At 46.7% G+C, this 22347-nt stretch overlaps 1 protein-coding gene across 3 annotated transcripts in view; it reads left to right on the forward strand.

The window, feature by feature from the left end:
• LOC144687933 (ABC-type oligopeptide transporter ABCB9-like) overlaps positions 1–22347 on the forward strand; it is a 68829-nt gene that overhangs the window by 45530 nt on the left and 952 nt on the right. For all 3 annotated transcript variants that reach the window (XM_078554561.1, XM_078554560.1, XM_078554562.1), the window contains 5 exons: positions 3981–4109; positions 4212–4400; positions 6867–7040; positions 15795–15954; positions 20905–21041. In XM_078554561.1, the coding sequence (XP_078410687.1) occupies positions 3981–4109; positions 4212–4400; positions 6867–7040; positions 15795–15954; positions 20905–21041 (789 nt within the window). The remainder of the gene's footprint in view (positions 1–3980; positions 4110–4211; positions 4401–6866; positions 7041–15794; positions 15955–20904; positions 21042–22347) is intronic.

Genomic DNA, 22347 nt, shown 5'->3' on the forward strand with positions numbered 1-22347 from the left:
CAGGGCATGGCAGTCAACAAGCTGCCTGCAGCTCTGCTGCGCATGTTGGAGGTGTACCTAGACATAGCGGCAGGGTAAGAAATTCCAAACTAATTTCCCACTAGTGAGAAACTGACTTTTGCTATCATTCCAAATTTTGTGACCCCGCCGGTCATGAATCCCGCCATTGGCATGAGCGGTACATTCCGCCCATAGTCACTTTCATGGTCAAGGAGCAGAGCAGGAGTGAAACACAGCATAGGGGAAGGGGAGGAACACCCTCAGCGACAAATGGATAGGCTCTCTTATGCCTGTAAAGAGTTTGGTTTGAGTATCAGGAAGACAAATGTCATGGTCCAGGATGTTGCCATACCGCCATCTATCAGCATTGACAATGTGACACTGGAGGTTGTTGATCACTCCACATATCTAGGCTCCACAACACCAGGGTCAGGATTTTTCCCTTGTCGGGTGGGCTCGGTGGGAGCGGTTGGGAAGCCGCCCGCCGCCCGCCATTGGGGCTGGACCATGATTTCACGCTGGTGGGCCTATTAAGGCCTGCCCAACATGAAACGCGTACTTCAGCGCTGCCTGTGTGAGGGGGGAGGAGGTCGAGAGCGCAGGTTCACGCACGTGCACGTGTGCACATCGGAAAAGCTCCCTAAAGCACAGAGCTGCCTCAGAGAGATGAATGGTTTTGAAAATAAAAAATAAAGAATTTTAAGGTGTAAAAAAACATGTCCCCTCATGTGACTCTGTCCAACCATAAGATTGGATGGGCAGCGAAAAGTTTAAATCAATTGGATTAGTAACAGCCTTAACAGGCCTTTTAATTGTCGGCAGGCTTGCTGGCATGCTGCCAACTCCCGTGCACACCCGCCTACCGGAATATCGTGCAATGACGCTTGCCCAACATCATTGCCCATCAATTTATGCTCGAGCAGGTCGGCGTGTACCCACCCGCTCAGCGAAAAATCCTGGTCCAGCAATCTGTCACTGGATGCTGAAATCAACACACATCACAAAAGCTTCAGCTGTTATGTGCAAGCTGAGTAAGAGAATTTGGAACAACAGCAATCTGACCGAGAACACCAAACTGCGAGTCTACCAAGCCTACGTCCTCAATGTGCTCCTCTACAGTGGTGAGACCTGGACAACATATACAAGGCAAGAGAAAAGGCTGAACGGTTTCCACCCTCGCTGTCTCAGACTTATTATCGGCATCTCTTGGCAGGACAAAGGTCACCAACTCAGAGGTCCTGGAGTCTGTTAATTCCATCAGCATACATTCATTGCTAAGATAATGATGTCTGTGCTGACTTGGCCACGTTCATCAGATGGATGATGGCTGTAGTCCCAAAGATCTTATGTTTGGTGAACTGGCCAGTGGGTCATGACCTCCTGAGCATCCAAACCTCTACTACAAGGAAGTTAAGTATGGAGGTAGTGAACATTGACACTGACAACTGGGAAAAAATCGCTGACAGCCATGACCTCTGGGCTGCTTCGAAGGGCATTGGAAGAGGAGAGCAGAAATGAAAAGCTTAGCTGTCCGAGAAGAGGGCCCAGAGGAAACAGAGACCAGTGAATCATGCACCTTCTGAACCCACTGCTTTCCTTTGCAGCAAATGTAACAGAGATTGCTATGTCAGAGTGGGGCTTCTGAGACCTGCCAGGTGATGCTTAACATGGAGTTGTCACAAATCATCGTCTTACGAGATGGACAGCTACCACTGAGGGATAAAGGAACAGGGCAATCCTGAACAAACAAAACATGAAGCTGGTAAGCTATGCAATCAGGAAGGGAACTGAGGCTGGGGCCAGGGAGTGGGGCAGCCAAACTGTACTTCAACTCCAGTTATCCACCTTAGTTCTGTATCCTTTTATACCCTTACCAAACAAAACTCTATCAATCTCAGTCTTGAAAGCATCAATTATCCACAGCCTTTTGGGAAGAGATTGATGCTTACCTTATCAGGAACGCAACGAAGAGTCACTTCTGAAAATTAGAGTTGAAAGAACATCTCTGTTCCTGCCAGACATGCAACTAAGCTTTAGATTTTTAGAAGAAGGACAATTAATGTAATAGAAAGTGAACAGTGTGTGGTTTTATTTTAGGGTTTTGAAAAAATTGAAAATTAGGAACATATTTCCTAACAGGTGTAGGACAGATGACATATGCATTTGGCTGCACCTCTTTTAAAATGGGCCAGGAGGTTATTAAATCCCAGCTCCAGGAAGATGGTTGTAGTTGTTGAAGGTCAATCATCTCAGTCCCAGGACATCACTGCAGGAGTTCCTCAGGGTAGTGTCTTAGGCCCAAACATCTTCATCTGTTTCATCAATGACCTTCCCTCCATCATAAGGTCAGAAGTGAGGATGTTCACTGATGATTGCACAATGTTCAGCACCATTCACGACTCCTCAGATACTGAAGCAGTCCATGTCGATATGCAGTAAGACCTGGACAACATCCAGGCTTGGGCTGACAAGTGGCAAGAAACATTTGCACCACACAAGTGCCAGGCAATGACCATCTCCAACAAGAGAGAATCTAGCCATCACCCCTTCACATTTAATAGCATTATCTTTGGTCAAATACACCACTATCAACATCCTGTGAGTTATCATTGACCAGAACCTGAACTGGACCAGCCATATAAATACTATGGTTACAAGAGCAGGTCAGAGGCTGGGAATTCTGTGGTGAATAACTCACCTCCTGACTCCCCAAATCCTGTGCACCATCTACAAGGCACAAGTCAGGAGTGTGGTGGAATACTCCCCACTTGCCTGGATGAGTGCAGCTCCCACAACACCCAAGAAGCTCAACATCATCCAGGACAAAGCAGCCACTTGTTTAGCACCCCAACCTCAAACCTAAATGTTCAATTTCTCCAAAACTGATGCACAGTAGAGGCAGTGTGTACAATCTACAAGATGCACTGCAGCAACTCACCAAGGCTCCTTTGATAGCATCTTCCAAACCTGCGACCTCTATAATCTAGAAGGACAAAGGCAGCAGATGCATGGGAACACCACTACCTGCAAGTTCCCCTCCAAGCCACACATCATCTTAACTTGGAAATATATCGCCGTTCCTTCACTGTTGCTAGGTCAAAATCCTGAAACTCCCTTCCTAACTTCACTGTGGGCGTACCTACACCACGTGGACTGCAGCGGTTCATGAAGGCAGCTCACCACCACCTTCTCTTGGTCAATTAAGGATGGGCAACAAATATTGGCCTTGCCAGTGACACCCACATCCTATGAAAGAATAAAAATTGCATGTATTCTAACAAGTGGAGAGCTTTCTCCCTGATTCCCATTGACCTAAATTTTGCTAGGGCTCCTTGATGCCACACTCAGTCAGATGCTGCTTTGAGCATCACTTTCAGCTCATTTAATTAGGAGATAAAAAGCTTGGAATAGTAAAAGTGACCATGAAGTTTTCGGGTTATCACAAAATTTCAATTGGTTCATTAGTGTCCTTTAGTGAAGCAAACCTTCCATCATTACATGCTCACCAAACTTGCTGACTCTTGGTTCTATCAAACTACTGCACTGTAACAGTTCCAGAAGGCAGTCCAGTATCATTTCCCCAGGGCAACTAGGAATGAGTAATAATTGCCAGTCATGCCAGTGTCATCCCGATCTCAGAAAGAATGATGAAGAAAAGGTCTCTCTTTAAATTGTGTCTGTGTCTCAGTAGCCATTTGTGGTAAGGCTTCTTTCCTCCCTCATTCTGCCTGACATGACTTGAACCTGAACATCTATCACTTCTGCCTTTAAACCATTTTCTGATCTTTTCTCTGACCATGTTCCTCCAATTACCCTTGTTCTCTTCCTTCTTAAATGATGTTCATCTCTAATATCTTTCTGTTCTGAGGAAGGTTTTGTACCTGAAATGTCAGCCAATTTTCTATTTCTATTTTTCTGTGCCTATTTTGAAGATAGAAATAGGCTAATTGCTTCTCACTAATTGCACTTTTTCTCCGCAGGCTTTTCAGGTTTTTCTCCAGCTCACCACAGTGTTGTATGGTGGGCACCTTGTCCTGATTGACAAAATGACATCTGGTGATCTAATCTCCGTCTTCCTTTATCAGGTGGTGCTCGCTGATGCTCTTCAGGTTAGTGTTCTATTCAAGCAATTTCATACCAAATAAAATACTGACCTTTGAAGAAATACTAGACATTGAATTAATTAAAACAGGTATTTTCTTTTATTTCAGAACATCAGCACTTCATTTACTGGGATGATTCAAGGAATTGGTGTGGCGGAAAACATCTTTGCGTACATCGACAATAAACCAACCCAGAAAAAGATTGGAACATTCATTCCAGAAACTCTGAAGGGTGAAGTCACATTTAAGAATGTCACTTTTGCATACCCTAATAGGCTGCAAAACAAAATTCTCAATGTAAGTTGCCCCAATGAAGCTGAAATATTGGGCGGAATTTTATATCCCCTCCCAACAGCAGGATTTTCTGGTCCCACCGAAATCAATGGACTTTTGAACAGTCCGTGCATTTTACATCCCCACCCCCGTCACGACGGGGCCGTAACATTCTGCCCATTGAATTGTACATTGCTGCTGCTGAAGATAAAGGGACTGATTTTTCTGCTTGCCCCTTCACCAATACTAAGTGAGCCAGTGTATCCAACTTAGATTTTACTAAATCCACCTACATATCTATTTGGTGGGTTTACATCAGACAACCCTCTGGGAACGATCGCTGTTTCATAGGAAGATATGATTAAGGGCCCGCAGCCATGCAAATTCAGGGCAACATTTACGCCAGCTATCAAAAACAGCAGCCATTACAATCCAGTTAGGGATTTAAATAGAAATCCAAATACTTTATTTTAACCAATCAAACTACAACAAAAGATTTCACTTTTTTTTAACCATACCATCCCTGTCTTGACTGTGGATGCCCGAGTCCTTTGTTCTGGTTACTTTCAATACTTCCAAGTTAATCTGCTTGTTGTTTTCTTTGGTACAAGACTCTATGAGGACCACTATAGATTCTTCAACTAGTTTCAAACTAGGCAATCTTCCAGATTATGTTCACTCACAAAATTCAATCTGGGATTAAGCCTCCCCGCATTCCACATGGTGAATGATGAAGTTTGTTTCTTGCTCTCCTTACAGCGCAGGCCTAGCTAGCTATAGTTTACTTTGGCTATCACTTAGTGAGCTGCAGACCACACCAGGTCCAAAATGCAGCTAACTCTGTCTGCAAACACCCCGAAAAAATGAGACCAGAGAACTCTTCTACGCTCTACCCATCTCCATGATGACATAGCCTGCTCTGGGTTGTCCTCAAACCAACCTTTAGATTTATTATCCCTCATTTACAATTTCTTCTTTAATCTGATGAAGTAAATGGGTTTTACAACCTTTCAGGTACCACTAAATGTTTATAAACCAATTTAGTTCTGATTCCCAAAACAGAAACACCTCTCTGGAATGCACTTGTTGCAAGGATTGCAGACATCCACCTCTTTAGCTAAGTATGCCCACCAGCTGTTTTATAGATCTTACCTTTCTATTCTGACTTTATTAAACAAACATGGGTTATCATTTGAACTGCCATTTCTTTAGGTGTTCTGGCAATCTCTAAAGTCCAGAATTTTAATAACCTCTAAAGTATACATATGAGCCACAAACTCAATATTCGTAACAATGGCCTCCACCACCTCACCCAGTTCAGCCCTGCTACACCCAGCATAGCTAACAATTCTTACCTAAAGTCTCAGTAGTTTGCAGGTTTCCCTTTTACAAATCTGTCCGTCAGAAGGAGCTGCTCTAGAACTGTATTGCCATTTTAGCCACATGCACTAATTTTAGTATAAAACACGCAAAATATAGGAAAGGCCATCAGCCTGAAACATTAAGGGCAGAATTTTCACCACAGCAGCCGGGCACGTGCCCAACCTGCTCGAGCGTGAAATGACGCGCATGGATGTTGGGCGAGTGACGTTAGCCACTGGCCACACGTGGCCAATTGGGAATTCAGATGCACTTCTGAGGAGTAAATAAAAAATGAATAATAGATGTAATCAGTGGATCTGTGATCTCAATACACACATTCACACAGTGAATGAATGTGAACTTTAACCTTTTTGTGCATTTGTTGGTAAAATAGTAAGACATAAAGCAGAGTGTGTGAGCGTTTTAATTCCTTGGTTACTGACCGGCAGGAGGTGTCTGCTCAGTAAATATCCACAAATGAAGTGCCAGTTATTTGTGTTAAAAACAGAAAATGCTGGAAATACTCAGCAGGTCTGACAGCATCTGCGGAGAGAGAAATAATTAGGGCAAAATTTTTACCTTGGCGGGCAGGCTCAGCGGGACAGGCATTAACAGCCAGGAAGCTGACCGCCACCCGCGATCGAGGCTGGAAGGTGATTTCACACTGGCGAACCAATGAAGGCCCGCGCAGTGTGAAACGCGAGCGGCAGCGCTTAGCGCTGCCTGTGCAAGGTGGGGGGGGGGGGGGAGGGCGAGCGTGAACTTCGCACCCTTCAGAATCTCCCTGAGGCACAGAGCTCCCTCAGGGAGATCAAGAGCTTTTTAAAAAAAAATAAAGAATTGAAAAATGTGATAAAACATGTCCCCTCATGTGACTCTGTCACATGAGCAGAGATATGTTATTAATCAAATTTTAAAACTTTTAATTTATTTTTATTTGCTTTTGGAAACCTCATCCCACCTGTGGATTCTGAATTCTGCCCTAAATGTTTCAAGTTGATGGCCTTTCCTGTATTTTGTGTGTTTTCTACTAAAATTAGTGCATGTGGCTAAAATGATTAATACTTTAGAGGTCTTAACTTTGTTTCCTTTTAGCAAACAATAATCAAACGTCTGTTGTTTTTACAGAATATATCTTTCACACTATGTCCTGGTGAAATTACAGCTCTGGTGGGTGTTTCAGGGAGTGGGAAGAGCTCTTGTGTGCAGCTGATAGAGAATTTCTACACCCCACAGGCTGGTAAAATTTTACTAGATGACCGCTCAGTTGAAGATTATGATTATAAGTACATTCACTCCAAGGTAGGTGTTAGGGTTTGGTTACTGAATCTTTAAAGGTTAGTCTGTTGTTTATTATTATATACCACATCCTAGAAATCACTGTTGATGACTTTGGCAGATAAATGCCAAGAAGCTTACATGATATTTTAATGCTGGCATTAACACGTGTTTTAATTAGGTTAATGGCTCTACCAAGATAAATCAAAGCAAATTTTCAGACGGACTTTTCATTTTTGAAACTAAGTGCCGTGGTGGGCTGGTTCCGCAGCACGTTTCTCGATGGTCAGAGTGTCGGGAAATTGTCCCCAACTTTGCACTCAGAAGCTAATTAATTGTGCATAGGCGAGTATCTCACATGGCTGGTCAGGAACTGATTTGTCTGCCTTGCCATTACCTAACAGGGTTGAAAATCCGAGTGCCATATTTAGAAGCCACCCGAGAGCACTCATTTCACTCTCTCCAGCCCAGCTGTCCTCAGGAGACCCACAGAGATGTCTCCGTGGCAGAAGCATAAGAAGGCTGTCCCAAGGTTTAGCCACGACTCCCTCGAGGCTTTGGTAAGAGGCGTACGTGAGCATCGGGATATCCTATACCCCAGGATGGCTCCAGGAAGCACACCAGCCTCACCTCGCCGTCCTGGGAGGCAGTGGCAGAGGAGGTCAGCGTGGATGGCAACGACCCCCGGAACGCTATCAAGTGCAGGAAGACAGTGCAGCTCACTCCAGTCTCACACTCTCATCATGGCATCATGCACTCAAAGGGCTACACTGTTCAGGGATCTCACAAAATATTAGCTGGGGAGTCATGTCAGCACTGATTGTCTCATGGGCACTTTCACCTCACCACCATCTCGTCTATCATGCTGCACAAACTCCATCCTCAGCCCTTACTCGGGGTGGGGGTTCAGCACACACAGCAGGCATGCATGCTTCCCAACCTCGGCTCTATCCCTTCTCTTCACATTCCATCCCTTTGTCTTCACGCAGGCCAACATAAAGGAAAAATTCCAGATGGGAGGAAGGACGGGCAACACAACTGAGCTCACTACATTCGTGGAGGATGCCGCTGAACTGGCTGGAGAGGATAGGGATCGCTCCTGTGGGGAAGGCGAGATCGGCTTCTCCCAGCAACCCAGTACGAATGAGCACTCCATGAGCTGATCGCACCCTGACATTCACTGTGAGTGTCATGCAATCTTGCATTCTGCCTGCTCATGAACTAAATCTGTCTTCCCTCTCTGACGGGCACCAGCAGGTCCAGGGACACTAGGAGAGCCAACATAAGCCCCAGCCCCAGCCCCCAGCTCACCGCAGAGGAGGATACTGAGGAGCCATCCAAAGAAGAATCGTCACTGTGTTCACCTGCACCCTCCACCAAAGCAGAGATACAAACCTCAGTGGCTCATACTCCTAGATTAGGCTCGGGGTAACTTACTGGACAACCCTTTAATCGCACGTCTCCACAGCAGTCAGAGGCAATGAAAGCCCAGGTATTTGGAACTTGGAGGACTGCTGATGGTCAGGCACCCGCTGAGTCTGAGTCAGATATCAGCTTGTGAGCAGCCACTGAGATAATGCTGGAGATGGAATGACAGATGGGGGAATGTCAGGCAGAAATGTGAGAAAAAACGCAGCAGACTAGAGCGAAGGATGGAGGAGTCCGATGTTGTGTATCCAACATACAAGTGCCTTGAGGTCACCATAGGAAGGATGGCGTCCACCTTGGAGACCTTGGTCAAGCAGGCTTTGCCAGATTTGCACTCAGATCTGCACTCCATCGCTATAGGCATTAGTAGGATCTATCAGTGGCTATGCAAGAGGGGGCAGGGGACCTCAACATCCTTCCAGGTGCCCCTTCTCCTCAAGGAGTCAGGGAGGGGCCCATGAGCACCCACAGAAGGAGGAGCATCAGCCGGACACCCTGGGGGCCTCCACACAGGACACTCTAAGGGTGGCCAGCCCCTCTGAAAGCCCTCTGCCAGTGACCCCATCAACTCCAGCTGGCCAGGCCAAGGAGGGTGTATCTGCCCCTGAGCAGGTAACCCTTATCAGGCCAGGGCCCTCCAGGTTTCAGGCCACCAGGGAACATCCGCAAAGATCATTACAGGCAATAGGACGTAGCAGTCAGCAGGCTGCCTCCACCTCTGCTGTGGATGTTGGGGCTGCACCGAGGCGTAGCGGTAGCATTAGGAAAATTAAGAAATATTGACATCGCTTCTGGGTCACAGGTGTTCAATGACTGTACATATCTTGCACATTTGTAAATACATTTGCTGTTCATGAGAATGGTCTTGTCATTTGAAGGCATCATGAATATGCATTTAGTGCCTTCTTATTGCGAGGGTGAGCCATCCTCCCACTCAGTGATCACCTCCCTTTGTGAGCCTCACATTCATGTGATATCTACCTCACTCAAGATAGTTGCCAGATCCTTGTGTGATGTCAGGGAGATGTGTCAAAATTTTTATTGAAAGTGTGTGCTAAATGTGTTTGTAACCTTTATTCAATGAGACAACATTGTGTGAGGGCTGCTCAGCAGCTTTGATGGGATAGCTGCAGTTGTGTCTCCTCAGTGATAGTGCTAAAGCACAAGAGCTGATGCCATGAAGATATCTCCAACCATGCGCTCATCTCATTGTCCGTTGTGGTTTCTCATTGAGGTGGCGATGACTGCATCAAGTCCTTTGATGCACCGTTTGTGCTGTTGTGTCAACTTTCACTTCCCAGAGCGCATGGATACAGAGTGCACTGCTGACCTTTCCAAAGATTGGGGTCTGGTGAATCATGAGGGTTGGAGGTGCAAGTCCAAATGCAGAACTTGCTCTTGATGCTACTGGTTGTAAAGCCCTTTCACTGCACTAGCATTCCATTCAGGGACAGCGGGAATGTGGTCATCCCCTGTTGCCTGTACCTTACTCCTCCTGGAATCTTGTGGCAATCAATGTGGCACAGGCATATGTTCCACACTGTGCTTCTGCAATGGCATCCTCACGTGGAAGGTGACCCTCGTCTCTCTCTCTTCGTGTTCCTGCCCTTCCTGCTCTTCATTGTCCGAGGAGCTCTCAACCTCCTCCTTGTCTCCCTCTGGCAAGGGATCCCCCCTTTGATGTGCCAGGTTGTGAAGGGCGCAACAGACCATGACTATGCGGGACACCCTATGTGGAAAGTACTGCAGAAACCCACCTGAGCGGTCCAAACATCAGAAGCGCATCTTCAGGATGCCAATGGTCTAATCAATGATGGATTGTGCAGCTATGCATTGCATTGTACCTCTCCTCCGAGGCACTCTTGAGAACGACACATGGGTGTCATGAGCTATCGTTTGAGGGGGTACCCCTTATCCCCATGCAGCCAGGCCTGTAATCGCTGATGCCCTTTGAATGTGTGAGGAACCTGGGAGTGACTCAGGGTTTATGAGTCATGGGAACTCCCAGAGTACCTGGCGCAAACATGTATGATGTGCTTCTGATGATCGTACACCAGTTGAGCATTCGGGGAGTGGAACCCTTTCTGTTAATGAACATCAGGGGCTGCTGCCATGGAGCTCTCAATGCCACATGTGTGCAATCGATTGCATCCTGTACTCTAGGGAATCCTGAGGTAGCTGCAAACCCCAGAAATCTAACAGCCTGGCTAGCTTCATCGAGTGTGAACTTCACATAAAGATGAGCCTTACGGTAGAGGGCATCCGTCACCTCCTTGATACATTTATGTGCTGAGGACTGTGAGATGCCGCATAGGTCCCCTGTGGATCCCCGGAACATCCCGCAGGCAAAACAATGGAGCACAGTGGTGACCTTCAGGGGCACTGGCAGGGGATGTCCTCCCAGTCCATGGGGCATTAAATCCTCCCTCAGAATGTGGCAGATATGATCCACCACATCTTTGGACAAGCGCAGGTTTCTGCAGCATTGTCTCTCACTCATCTCTAGATAAGAAAATCTTCTCCCGCAGACCTTTGGTTGCATGAGTCGCCTCCGTGGTATGGGTTTAACCTTTTCGTGCTTTGGTTCTTGCTGGGGTTCTCCTGGGCCCTGGACCTGAGGCGGGGCCTCTCCCGAAGCTGCGCTCAGTGGAGGCGGGGCCTCTCCCGAAGCTGCGCTCAGTGGAGGCGGGGCCTCTCCCGAAGCTGCGCTCAGTGGAGGCGGGGCCTCTCCCGAAGCTGCGCTCAGTGGAGGCGGGCCCTCTGCCGAAGCTGCGCTCAGTGGAGGCGGGGCCTCTCCCGAAGCTGCGCTCAGTGGAGGCGGGGCCTCTCCCGAAGCTGCCCTCAGTGGAGGCGGGGCCTCTCCCGAAGCTGCGCTCAGTGGAGGCGGGGCCTCTCCCGAAGCTGCGCTCAGTGGAGGCGGGGCCTCTCCCAAAGCTGCCCTCAGTGGAGGCGGGGCCTCTCCCGAAGCTGCCCTCAGTGGAGGCGGGGCCTCTGCTGAAGCTGCGCTCAGTGGAGGTGGTCCATTCTCCTCCTCCTCCATTCCACAAGTACCATCAAGAAAGCAGCATTACCCCAGGCCCCATTATTCTTTCCTCCTCGTCCCTGTGGACTGACGGATAAAGCAGAGTAATGAATAACGGGGAAAAATAGGAAAGCTCCCACTCACAAACAGAAACCACTGTCATTGCCCTAGAGCTGTGCCTGTGCTTCTAGCCTTGTTGCTGACACAGCCTTGCAGGTGAAGTGTAAACTGGATGTTAACCCTGATACTTGACATCTCAATCCCACAGAGGTTGGAAAAGGTTTGGACGCCTTAATGACATTAATATCACCTTTCCAAACTCATTCCTGCAATCTCTGACCTGGAATCTGATTAAGGTTCACTTGCACATGAGCATTGACTGGATGCCCTTTGGTCTGTTATCTATGCCAATGGAGAAAGCACATTAGAGGATTTCATTGATGATCTGGCAGATGTGCCTCCTTAACAGTTGCCTCCATTCCCAAATTTCACACCCCTGTGTGTTAATGCCGAAATGGAGAAACTGTATTGTGAAACCAATGACTCCTGCAGTCTCTTGTTAATTTGCACCAAAAGACATTGGCTCCAATTGCACCTTCTCAAGGAAGTATTCTTCTTTTCTCTCAGCTCTGACTCCACTTCAATGTTGTGACTCTAAGAAGTTTGAGGGTGCCCCCTGAAAGGGCCCTTTAATCCAGCTGTGGTCTCCTCCCACACTAGCTCAGACCCCTCCAGCGCAGAATCATTTCTAGTTCCGATTTCAAACTGTGCAATTACTTCATTGATTGAAGATGGTGGTGCTCCATTTTAATTTTGAGATCAGCTTCGACCCTCCCCGCTGTCAGAGTCCCTCCAGTTTTCCTAGAACCTAACAATGTGTAGGTGGATCTCCCTCCAGTTATTCTACAGCCTCCCTCAGTAACAGTGGATCCCATGTCATTGTGGTGGACTTTCCAACCCTCCCCCCTGAACCCATCACATGCCCATACCCCATGTGGACCTCACCCTCCCTCATCCAGAGGCTGTGTGCACGGTCACATTCAGAGGACACCCCTCCCAAGATAGCTTTGAGTACTCCCTCCACTTTATTACATTTTCCCCATTTACAGGTTGCAGATGCCTCCCATGACCATGACCATCCCATCTGCAGCCCAGTACTGAGCCACACAAGCCCGTGGCCACCAACTGTGAACACACCCTGCACGCCTACCTGTGTCTTATCCCAAGTGAGCACAAAGGCCTTGCCCCTCCCTGGATCAAGGGTACAATGTGTGTGCCATGCATATCCCTGTAGCATGGTCTGTGAAACTCCAGGACTGCCTTTAATCTCTCACCCTGACTATGAGGTCCACAGAGCCCCAAGGCTGCCTTTACTCTCTCGCCATGACCTGTTGGCCCCAGACCAAGAACTATGGCTGCCTTTCAATGAGCTCTCCCATTCCCTCATGACTTATCACAACACAATTTCCCTTCCCCCAACTCCCCATCCATCAGTCTATATGCAACCCATCCCTCTTGTGCTACACTAACACCTATTCCGAAGTCTGTGTACATCCCCTCCCATTCAAACAGTTCAATTCCCATCCACTCCCTTGTGTGTCTTTGTTCCAGTTTTCCTTGTCGGGCTGCAGCTTCCCCACCCTGGTCTCCCCTCTGCCTACCATTGTTCCCCCTTCCAACCCCTTCATACCCCATTGCTGTGTGTCCATTGCCTCTCCCCTAGCCCCTTCCAACCCCTTCATACCCCTATTGACCCCCATGTCTCTGTCATTCTTAGCCCCCTCGCCCCCACTCCCGTTGCAATGCTAGTCTCTGTTTGAGGGTGCAGCCCTGCCTGAGAGTCACTGCACAGAGGTGTCCTCCCAGAGTATGGAGGCATCGATTGGGAGCAGACCAACCCTGCACCCCCACCAGTATGGTGTTCCACTGTCATTGCTGACAAACCAGCGCAGCGCTGTTGCAGGTAGGCGTTGAATGTTGCACTCACCTCAAAGTCTCAAGAGAAGTGAGGGCTCTGACTGATGCACACCACTCATCTTCAAACGTGTTTCAGACCAGTCTGAATTCCCACTGGCATGACGCAAGATTGGAAGGGGGAACATAATTCTGGTGAGTAGCATATTTAATGAGCATTCATGAGATGGTAACGTATGCAAATGGTCAACACTGATCAGTGGGATACCCAGCCCACTATCAACTCACCATGAAAGAGGTGAAGGGAAAATTCCAAACTGTTTACCCGTCGGGGGAAGCCCAAATTTTGGCCTCTCTCCAAGTTTTCCGCTCCCACCTGCCATGAAACCCACTGTGGACAGGAGGGGAAAATTCCGCTCCTAAGCCAGGATTTTCCCCTCGGCAGTTTGGGGGCGGGGCCCGCTTGCCGAGGGGAAAATGACGTGGGATGACGTGGGGAGGAATCCCCGACATCATCCGGAGCCATTTAAATCTTAAGGAAGGCGGGCGGACAGTGAAATCAGCTGTCCGCCCGCTGACCTGTCAATGGCCAATTAAGGCCATTGACAGGCTCGTTAAGATAGTTAAATGCCCTGCCCGGGACAACCTTAAGGCTGGCGGGCAGGCCAGGAGCCCCAGCGGCCTGTAGATTATTAATGAAACTTCATCCACTGGCGGGATGAAGTTTCATTACCGTTTTGTAAAAATTTACTAAACTTTATGAGTTTGTTATCAACATGTCCCATCTCGTGTGACATTGTCACATGAGGGGGACATGTTAATAATTTTAAAATGTCTCTATTTTTTGACTTTACTTACCTTTCACTAAACTCCCTGAGACAGGACTTTGCCTCAGGGAGCAGTGCGCTCTTTGACAGATGGGGAATCCCTTCACCCCCCACACAGGAAGTGCATAGCGCTTCCCAACGGGCAGGCCGCTGGGGGGGGGGCCCTTAATTGGCCCGCCCACTCAAAATGGTGGCGGACCCTGTTTCGGCGGTGGGGGTCGGCTGCCCGCCCGCCATCCAAGGACTAAATTCTGCCCCTAATCTTTTTAGGTCAATGTCACACAATATAACTTTAATGCTTTTTGAGGTAAAGTGAAGGGACCATCAAGTTATTATTTAAAGGCAAACCTTTGCAACCAGTGTGATGTTAGAAGGTGGCAGAGCTGACCAACAGCTCATTGGAGTTTTCATTCATATTGAGTATGTTGGCTCAAAAGATAGGACCAGGGTGGTTGTGGGGGCAGTATAGGATATTTGGCACAGTAACAGTCCTGATTGCTTTTGTGGAACCCAGAGGATCACTTCTGGTTCTCCTGACCCATAAAAGCAAATGAGGACTTTCATTTTGTGCTTCTGCTTGGCGGGACCAGCACCTGTAACTGGGTGCCTGTGCAAGGTGCTTGTCTTGCCTGGTTAAGTCCTAATATATTTGCATCACGGGACCCCAAAGGGTCACCTTTTCACTTAGGTGGGTGCTCTGCTGTCCTGCAATTACAGCCACCACCATTAAAATGAGCCCTCAGGAAGGAATGAGGCTTCAATCAACATATGGTTGATAAGTGTTTAAAACAGTATATTGTGGTGCCACAGTGATAGTATTAGTTTCACCCTGGCAGTTTCTCCATTCTCAATTAGACAAAGCAGGCAGGTATCTACAGCTCAGTTTATTGTCATTCTTTAGTTGACTATTAGGAAGTGAGCCAGAGACCCCATTCTTCCATTTCTATGCAGGAAGAGTGATGTTTGTCCAACGGTTCTTTGCAATTACATGGCTGAGTCATGTGGGGATGCATAAACAGGAATGGAAGTTCAAATATGTCATGGAGGGAAACTCACCACCACCTTCTCAAGGGTGGTTAGGGATGGGCAATAAATGCTGACCTTACCAGCAATGCCCACAAACCATGAATGATATTTTAAAAACACACTATGAACATTGTGTGCACCTGATGGAGAATTTCTATAACCCACAGGCTGGTGAAATTTTACTGGATGATCACCCAGTTCAATGTGGACTTGCACTGCCCTGAAGATACTCAAACTACTCAGAGTTTGTAAATATCCAACAGTGATAAAGCTGAAATGCTGGGGAAAGTGTCCAAATCAAGGCTGCAAAAATAATGGCAAAGTCCTATCTGGCACAGTCTTCAGTACTGAAGGCTGGTTGTGTTGGTTACCAAGAGGAATTATCAATGTGCAAAGAAAAAATGTAACATCTGAAGTCTATCTCCTAACGATGAAAGGATATTATTTTAATCTATCGCCATTTATGCAAATTTGTTTATATAACCTTCCCATTTCCAATTATTGTGATACAACTTTGTACATAACATTTTGATGAAACCTTTTTAAAAATTCTTGTTAAAGGTTGCTATGGTTGGTCAGGAACCAGTGTTGTTTGCCCGATCAATACGAGAAAATATTTCATATGGCCTCCAGGACTGTTCCATGGATTTAATCATACAGGCTTCCAAGACAGCTAATGCGCATGAATTTATTACTGAACTGAAAGATGGCTACGATACAGGTAAAACTCATTAAATTGATTACAGGTGTTGATACCACTGGTGTTCTGAAATATCAAATTTTTGACAAACCCCTCCCCTCAAAATAATTGCATTAAAACAGCCCTAAACTATCTCATTTCATATTTACAGCAATGATCAGATCTGCTTCTTTCTTGCTCAAGACTGAGGTTTGTATTAAAGTATCTGAACAATGCAACCCTCGGATAAGCATTGTAATTTCTTCTGCTAACACGATCCATATATAGTGTGGAAGGTGATATAGATTTGGTGGATAGGTAGCAAATAACATCTGTGCCACTCAAGTGCCATCACCAACAAGAGAGAATCCAACAATCTCCCCTTGACATTCAATGACATTACCGTTGCTGAATCCCCATCATCAACATGCTGGGAGTTAATATTGACCAGAAACTGAACTGGACTAGCCATATAAATACTGTGGCTACAAGAGCAGGTCAGAGGCTAGGAATTCTGCGGCGAGTAACTCACCTCCTGACTTCCCAAAGCCTGTCCACCATTTACAAGGCACAAGTCAAGAGTGTGATGGAATACTCTCCACTTGCCTGGATGAGTGCAGCTCCAACAACACTCAAGAAGCTGGACAGAATCCTTTTTTTCATTCATTCACGGGATGGGGACTTCGCTGGCTGGGCCAGCATTTATTGCCCATCCCTAATTGCCCCAGAGAAGGTGGTGGTGAGCTGCCTTCATGAACCGCTGCAGTCCATGTGGTGTAGGTACACCCACAGTGCTGTTAGGGAGGGAGTTCCAGGATTTTGACCCAGTAACAGTGAAGGAATGGCGATCTATTTCCAAGTCAAGATGGTGAGTGACTTGGAGGGGAACTTCCAGGTGGTGGTGTTCCCATGTATCTGCTTCCCTTTTCCTTCTAGAAGGTAGTAGTCATGGGTTTGGAAGGTGTTGTCTAAGGAGCCTTGGTGAATTCCTGCAGTGCATCTTGTAGATGGTACACACTGCTGCTACAGTGCGTTGGTGGTGTAGGGAGTGAATATTTGTGCATGTGGTGCCAATCAAGTGGGCTGCTTTGTCCTGGATGGTGTCAAGCTTCTTGAGTGTTGTGGGAGCTGCACTCATCCAGTCAAGTGGGGAGTATTCCATCACACTCCTGACTTGTGCCTTGTAGATGGTGGACAGGCTTTGGGGAGTCCGGAGGTGAGTTACTCGCCGCAGTACAGCTACAACATTTGCATCTACCCAGCTATGTGGAAAATTGCCCAGGTATGTCCTGTACAGAAAAAGAAGGACAAATCCAACCTGGCCAATTACCACCCCATCAGTCTACTCTCGATCAGTAAAGTAATGGAAGCAGTCAAGAACAGTGCTGTCAAACAGCAGTTGCTTAGCAATAACCTGCTCACTGATGCCCAGCTTGGATTTCACCAAGGCCACTCAGCTCCTGGCCTCATTACAGCCTTGATTCAAATATACACAAAACAGCTGAACTTCCGAGGTGAGGTGAGAGTGACTGCCCTTGACATCAAGGCAGCATTTGACCGAGTGTGGCATCAAGGAGCCCTAGCAAAACTGGAGTTAATGGGAATCAGGGGAAAAACTCTCCACTGGTTGGAGTCATACCTAGCACAAAGGAAGATAGTTGTGGTTGTTGGAGGTCAGTCATCTCAGCTCCAGCACATCACTGCAGGAGTTCCTCAGGGTAGTGTCCTTGGCCCAACCTTCTTCAGCTGCTTCATCAATGACCTTCCTTCCATCATAGGGTCAGAGGTGGGGATGTTTGCTGATGATTGCACAATGTCCAGCACCATTCGTGACTCCCCAAATGAAGCAAGACCAGCAATATCCAGGCTTGGGCTGACAAGTGGCAAGTAACATTCATGCCACACAAGTGCCAGGCAATGTTTGAACCAAGGCTGTAATGAAGTCAGGAGCTGAGTGGCCCTGGCGGAACCCTAACTAACCCTAACCCTAACTAACCTCAGTGAGCACGTTATTGCTGAGAAAGCGCTGCTTGATAGCACTGTTGATGACCCCTTCCATTACTTTACTGATGACGGAGAGTAGACTGATGGGGCGGTAATTGGCCGGGTTGGATTTGTCCTTTTTTTTGTGTACAGGACATAACTGGGCAATTTTCCACATATTTGGGTAGATGCCAGTGTTGTAGCTGTACTGGGCGAGTAACTCAGCTCACTGGAACAGCTTGGCTACGAGTGCGGCAGGTTCTGGAGCACAGGTCTTCAGTTCTATTGCCGGAATATTGTCAGGGCCCATATCCTTTGCAGTATCCAGTGCCTTCAGCCGTTTCTTGATATCACTTGGAGTGAATCGAATTGGCAGGAGACTGGCATCTGTGATGCTGGGGATCTTCATAGGAAGCTGAGATCACTTGGCACTTCTGGCTGAAGATTGTAACAAATGCTTCAGCCTTATCTTTTGCATTGATGTGCTCGGCTCCCCCAACATTGAGGGTGAGGATATTTGTGGAGCCTCCTCCTCCAGTGAGTTGTTTGATTGTCAACCATTCACCACTGGATGTGGCTGGACTGCAGGGCTTAGATCTGATCCGTTGGTTGTGGGATCGATTAGCTTCGTCTATCACTTGCTGCTTATACTGTTTAGCATACAAGTAGGCCTGTGTTATAGCTTCACCTGGTTGACACCTCATTTTTAGATCCCCTGGCTTGATGGTAGAGTGGAGGATACGCCGAACCATGAGGTTACAGATTGTGTTCGAGCACAATTCTGCTGCTGCTGACGGTCCACAGCACCTCATGGATTCTCAGTCTTGAGTTGCTAGATCTGTTCGAGATCTAACCCATTTAGCACAGTGGTAGTGCCACACAACACAGTGGAGGGTATCCTCAATGTGAAGGTGGGACTTTGTCTCCATGACGACTGTGTGGTGGCCACTCCTACGATACTGTCATGGACAGATGCATCTGCGGCCAGGCAGATTTGTGAGGATGAGGCCAAGTATGTTTTTCCCTCTTGTTGGATCCCTCACCACCTGCTGCAGACCCAGTCTAGCAGCTATGTCCATTAAGACTCAGCCAGCTCAGTCAGTAGTGGTGCTACTGAGCCACTCTTGGTGATGGACATTGACCACCCCCACCCAGAGGACATTCTGCACCCTTGCTAAGTGGTGTTCAACATGGAGGAGCACTGATTCATCAGCTGAGGGAGGGCGATATGTGGTAATCAGCAGGAGGTTTCCTTGCATGTTTGACCTGATGCCATGAGACTTCATGGGGTCCAGAGTCAATGTTGAGGACTCCCAGGGCAACTCCCTCCAGACTGTATACCATGTGCCGCAACCTCTGCTGGGATGGTGATGGTTGTGTCTGGGACATTAGATATGATTCCATGAGGGTGATTATGTCAGGCTGTTGTTTGACTAGTCTGTGAGACAGCTCTCCCAATTTTGGCACTAGCCTCCAGATGTTAGTAAGGAGGACTTTGCAGGGTCAACAGGGCTGAGTTTGCAGTTTCCGGTGCCTAGGTCGATGCTGGGTGGTCCGTCCGGTTTCATTCCTTTTATGAGTCTTTGTAGCGGTTTTATACAACTGAGTGACTTGCTTGGACATTTCAGAGGGCACCTAAGAGTCAACCACATTGCGGTGGGTCTGGAGTCACTTGTAGGACCAAGCCAGGCCTACCCTAAAGGACATTTGTGAACCAGATGGCTTTTTATGACCATTGACAATAGTTTAATTGTCATCATCAGACTTTTAATTCCAGATTTTTATTGCATTCAAAATCCACCATCTGCTGTGGCGGGATTCGAACCCGGGTCCCCAGATCATTGCCCTGGTCTCTGGATTACTAGTCCAATGACAATACTATGCCATTTCCTCCTCAGGACAAAGTAGCCCACTTGACTGGCATCCCATCCACCACCTTAAACATTCATTCCCTCCACCACCATTGCACAGTGGCAGCAGTGCGTACCATATACAAGATGCACTGCAGCAACTCACTAAGGCTCCTTCAACAGCACTTTCCAAATCTGTGATCACTACCACCTCGAAAGACAAGGGCAGCAGACGCACGGGAGCAGCACCACCTGCAAGTTCCCCTCCAACTCGCACACCATCCTAACTTGGAAATATATGGCTGTTCCTTCAGTGTCACTGAGTCAAAATCCTGGAACTCCCTTCCGAACGGCACTGTGGGTGTACCTACACCACATGGACCACAACAGTTCAAGAAAGTGGCTGAGCACCACCTTCTCAGGGGCAATTCGGGTCGGGCAATAAATACTGGTCTTGCCAGCAATGCTCACATCCCATGAATGAATTAAAAAAGATTGTGAAGTGCCATGCTGTGAGACTAACAAAATCTGCATAAATCTATTTAAACAGTGTCAGACTCATGTCTATGCCTATCACACTCTGGCATAACGCTTTGTCAGATCTGCATATTTCCCTGCCACACTTGCAACTGACTAATATTTTATTCATAAACTAGCAACCAACCACAATTGAATAGAATGAGAAAGTACCAATTCAGGTGTACTAAAGAAGTATTAAAATGACCAAACATGAGTCAGCAATCAGTAAATTGCTGCCAATAAAACCAGCAGGAAACTAGTGAAATCGATCAGAACCCTTTTTTGGCAGCATGTTTTCTTTGTAATTGGAGTGCACAGTACTTCAAATATGGTAGAATAATGATGTTCCCGGCAATGCTTATACAGTAGGTTTATTGTGAAGAATAACACTTTCATAGGGTGCTGAAGCATCACCAGTGCTCTTTGCTCCTTGGGGTTAGTCACCATTTCAAAAAACAGTGAGGAAGAAGTTAAGGAAAGTTCTTCTAGTAACCTGAACAATACCATATAGCTGTGTACTTGATTATTTCTGTTGATGACTGAAACAAATCTATACTGGGGAAATCACCTCACAGCATGTAAAACATTAACTTAATTTGTGTGTAAGATCTTCTAACCAGTTTCTGCCTTCCTTAATCAGAGGCGGGAGAGAAAGGCACAAAGCTGTCAGGTGGCCAGAAGCAAAGAGTTGCCATAGCTCGTGCATTGGCTCGTCATCCTCAGGTTTTATTGCTGGATGAAGCTACGAGTGCATTGGATGGAGAAAGTGAATGTGAGGTAGGCAAACATGACACGCATTAGTAACAGCTTCTCACCTTTAACATAAGGAAGTGTCATTAAGTACTTAACAAATAAATACAAGGAAAGGACATGCTGATTCAGGAAAGATTAGGAGAGACCAACAACCACTTCCGTCCATCTAGCATTTTAATGTAGAAAAACATCTCAAGGTGCTACCCAGAGACAAAAGGAAAAAGATGGATTCTAAACCAAGAAGATAAAAGAAGAGGTGGCTAAAAGATTTGTCTTAATGAGAGTCATGAAGGAGGAGAAAGAATTGGAGAGATTTTAGGGAGAAAATTTGAGAACATGGAATCTAGGCAGGAAAAGACACTGGTGTCAATGGTGAGGTGGAGGATGCACCAAAGGCCAGAATCGGGGGAATAGAATTCAGACGGGTCGAGGGTGGGGAGGGGGGCAGAGAATGGGTCAGAGTTATGGGGTTACAGAGAGGGAGGCATGAGAAAACAGAGGAAATGAAACCTAAGGATGACAACTTAAAAGTTGATGTAGGTATTGGGTGATTAGGAGCCAATATGGGTCTGCTAGCACTGGAGAGATGGGCATGTGTGATGCAACTTAGGAAATGACTAGCAATATTTTCGTTGCACTGAAGTTTATGGAGGTGTATTGAAGGCTTACCAGGAGATCATGGAACAGTCAAGTTTGGAGGTGACAAAGACATAATTGAGGATTTAGGGCTGAGGTAGGAGCAGAGGTAGTGATACTATACCATATTATACTAACTTCTATTTCTGTTTCTGGGAAGGTTTGCAGAATGCTATTGTTCAATCTCACAATTACGCGATGCAGGATTCCATTTATGCCTTTTCCATAGCATTTTCTTTATTGAAAGCGCTATATATGGAGCTGTTTTATTTTAAATATGTTAAGAATCCCACATCTTGGGACACACTAATATTGAATTTAAATCAGGGGTGTTGCAAGTTGTCACAATTTAGAGATGCCCTGTTGTAACACTTTAAAGGATATTTGTTATTATTTTCTCAGATCATAGTTTCAGTGTATCCAAACTAAAATAAGATATTTCTCTCAAGAGAACCTCACAATATTAGTCAAGCTGAACCACAATGACAAGGACACCGATTGTCCATTATGAATAATTGATTCTATTTTTACTGTCCGGTACCATACTGGGAACCAAGAATAGTCAAGCTGATGGAAATTTTTCTCAGACAGATGATTTGTCTGCCTCTTTGTTTCCTAGTTTCGTAACAAATGGTTGTACATTATAGCTAAAATAAATTGGTCAAATTTTTTTTTGATTGTTATATGCAATGTA

Source organism: Cetorhinus maximus, chromosome 12, assembly GCF_964194155.1.
Source record: "Cetorhinus maximus chromosome 12, sCetMax3.hap1.1, whole genome shotgun sequence".
NCBI lineage: Eukaryota > Metazoa > Chordata > Chondrichthyes > Lamniformes > Cetorhinidae > Cetorhinus > Cetorhinus maximus.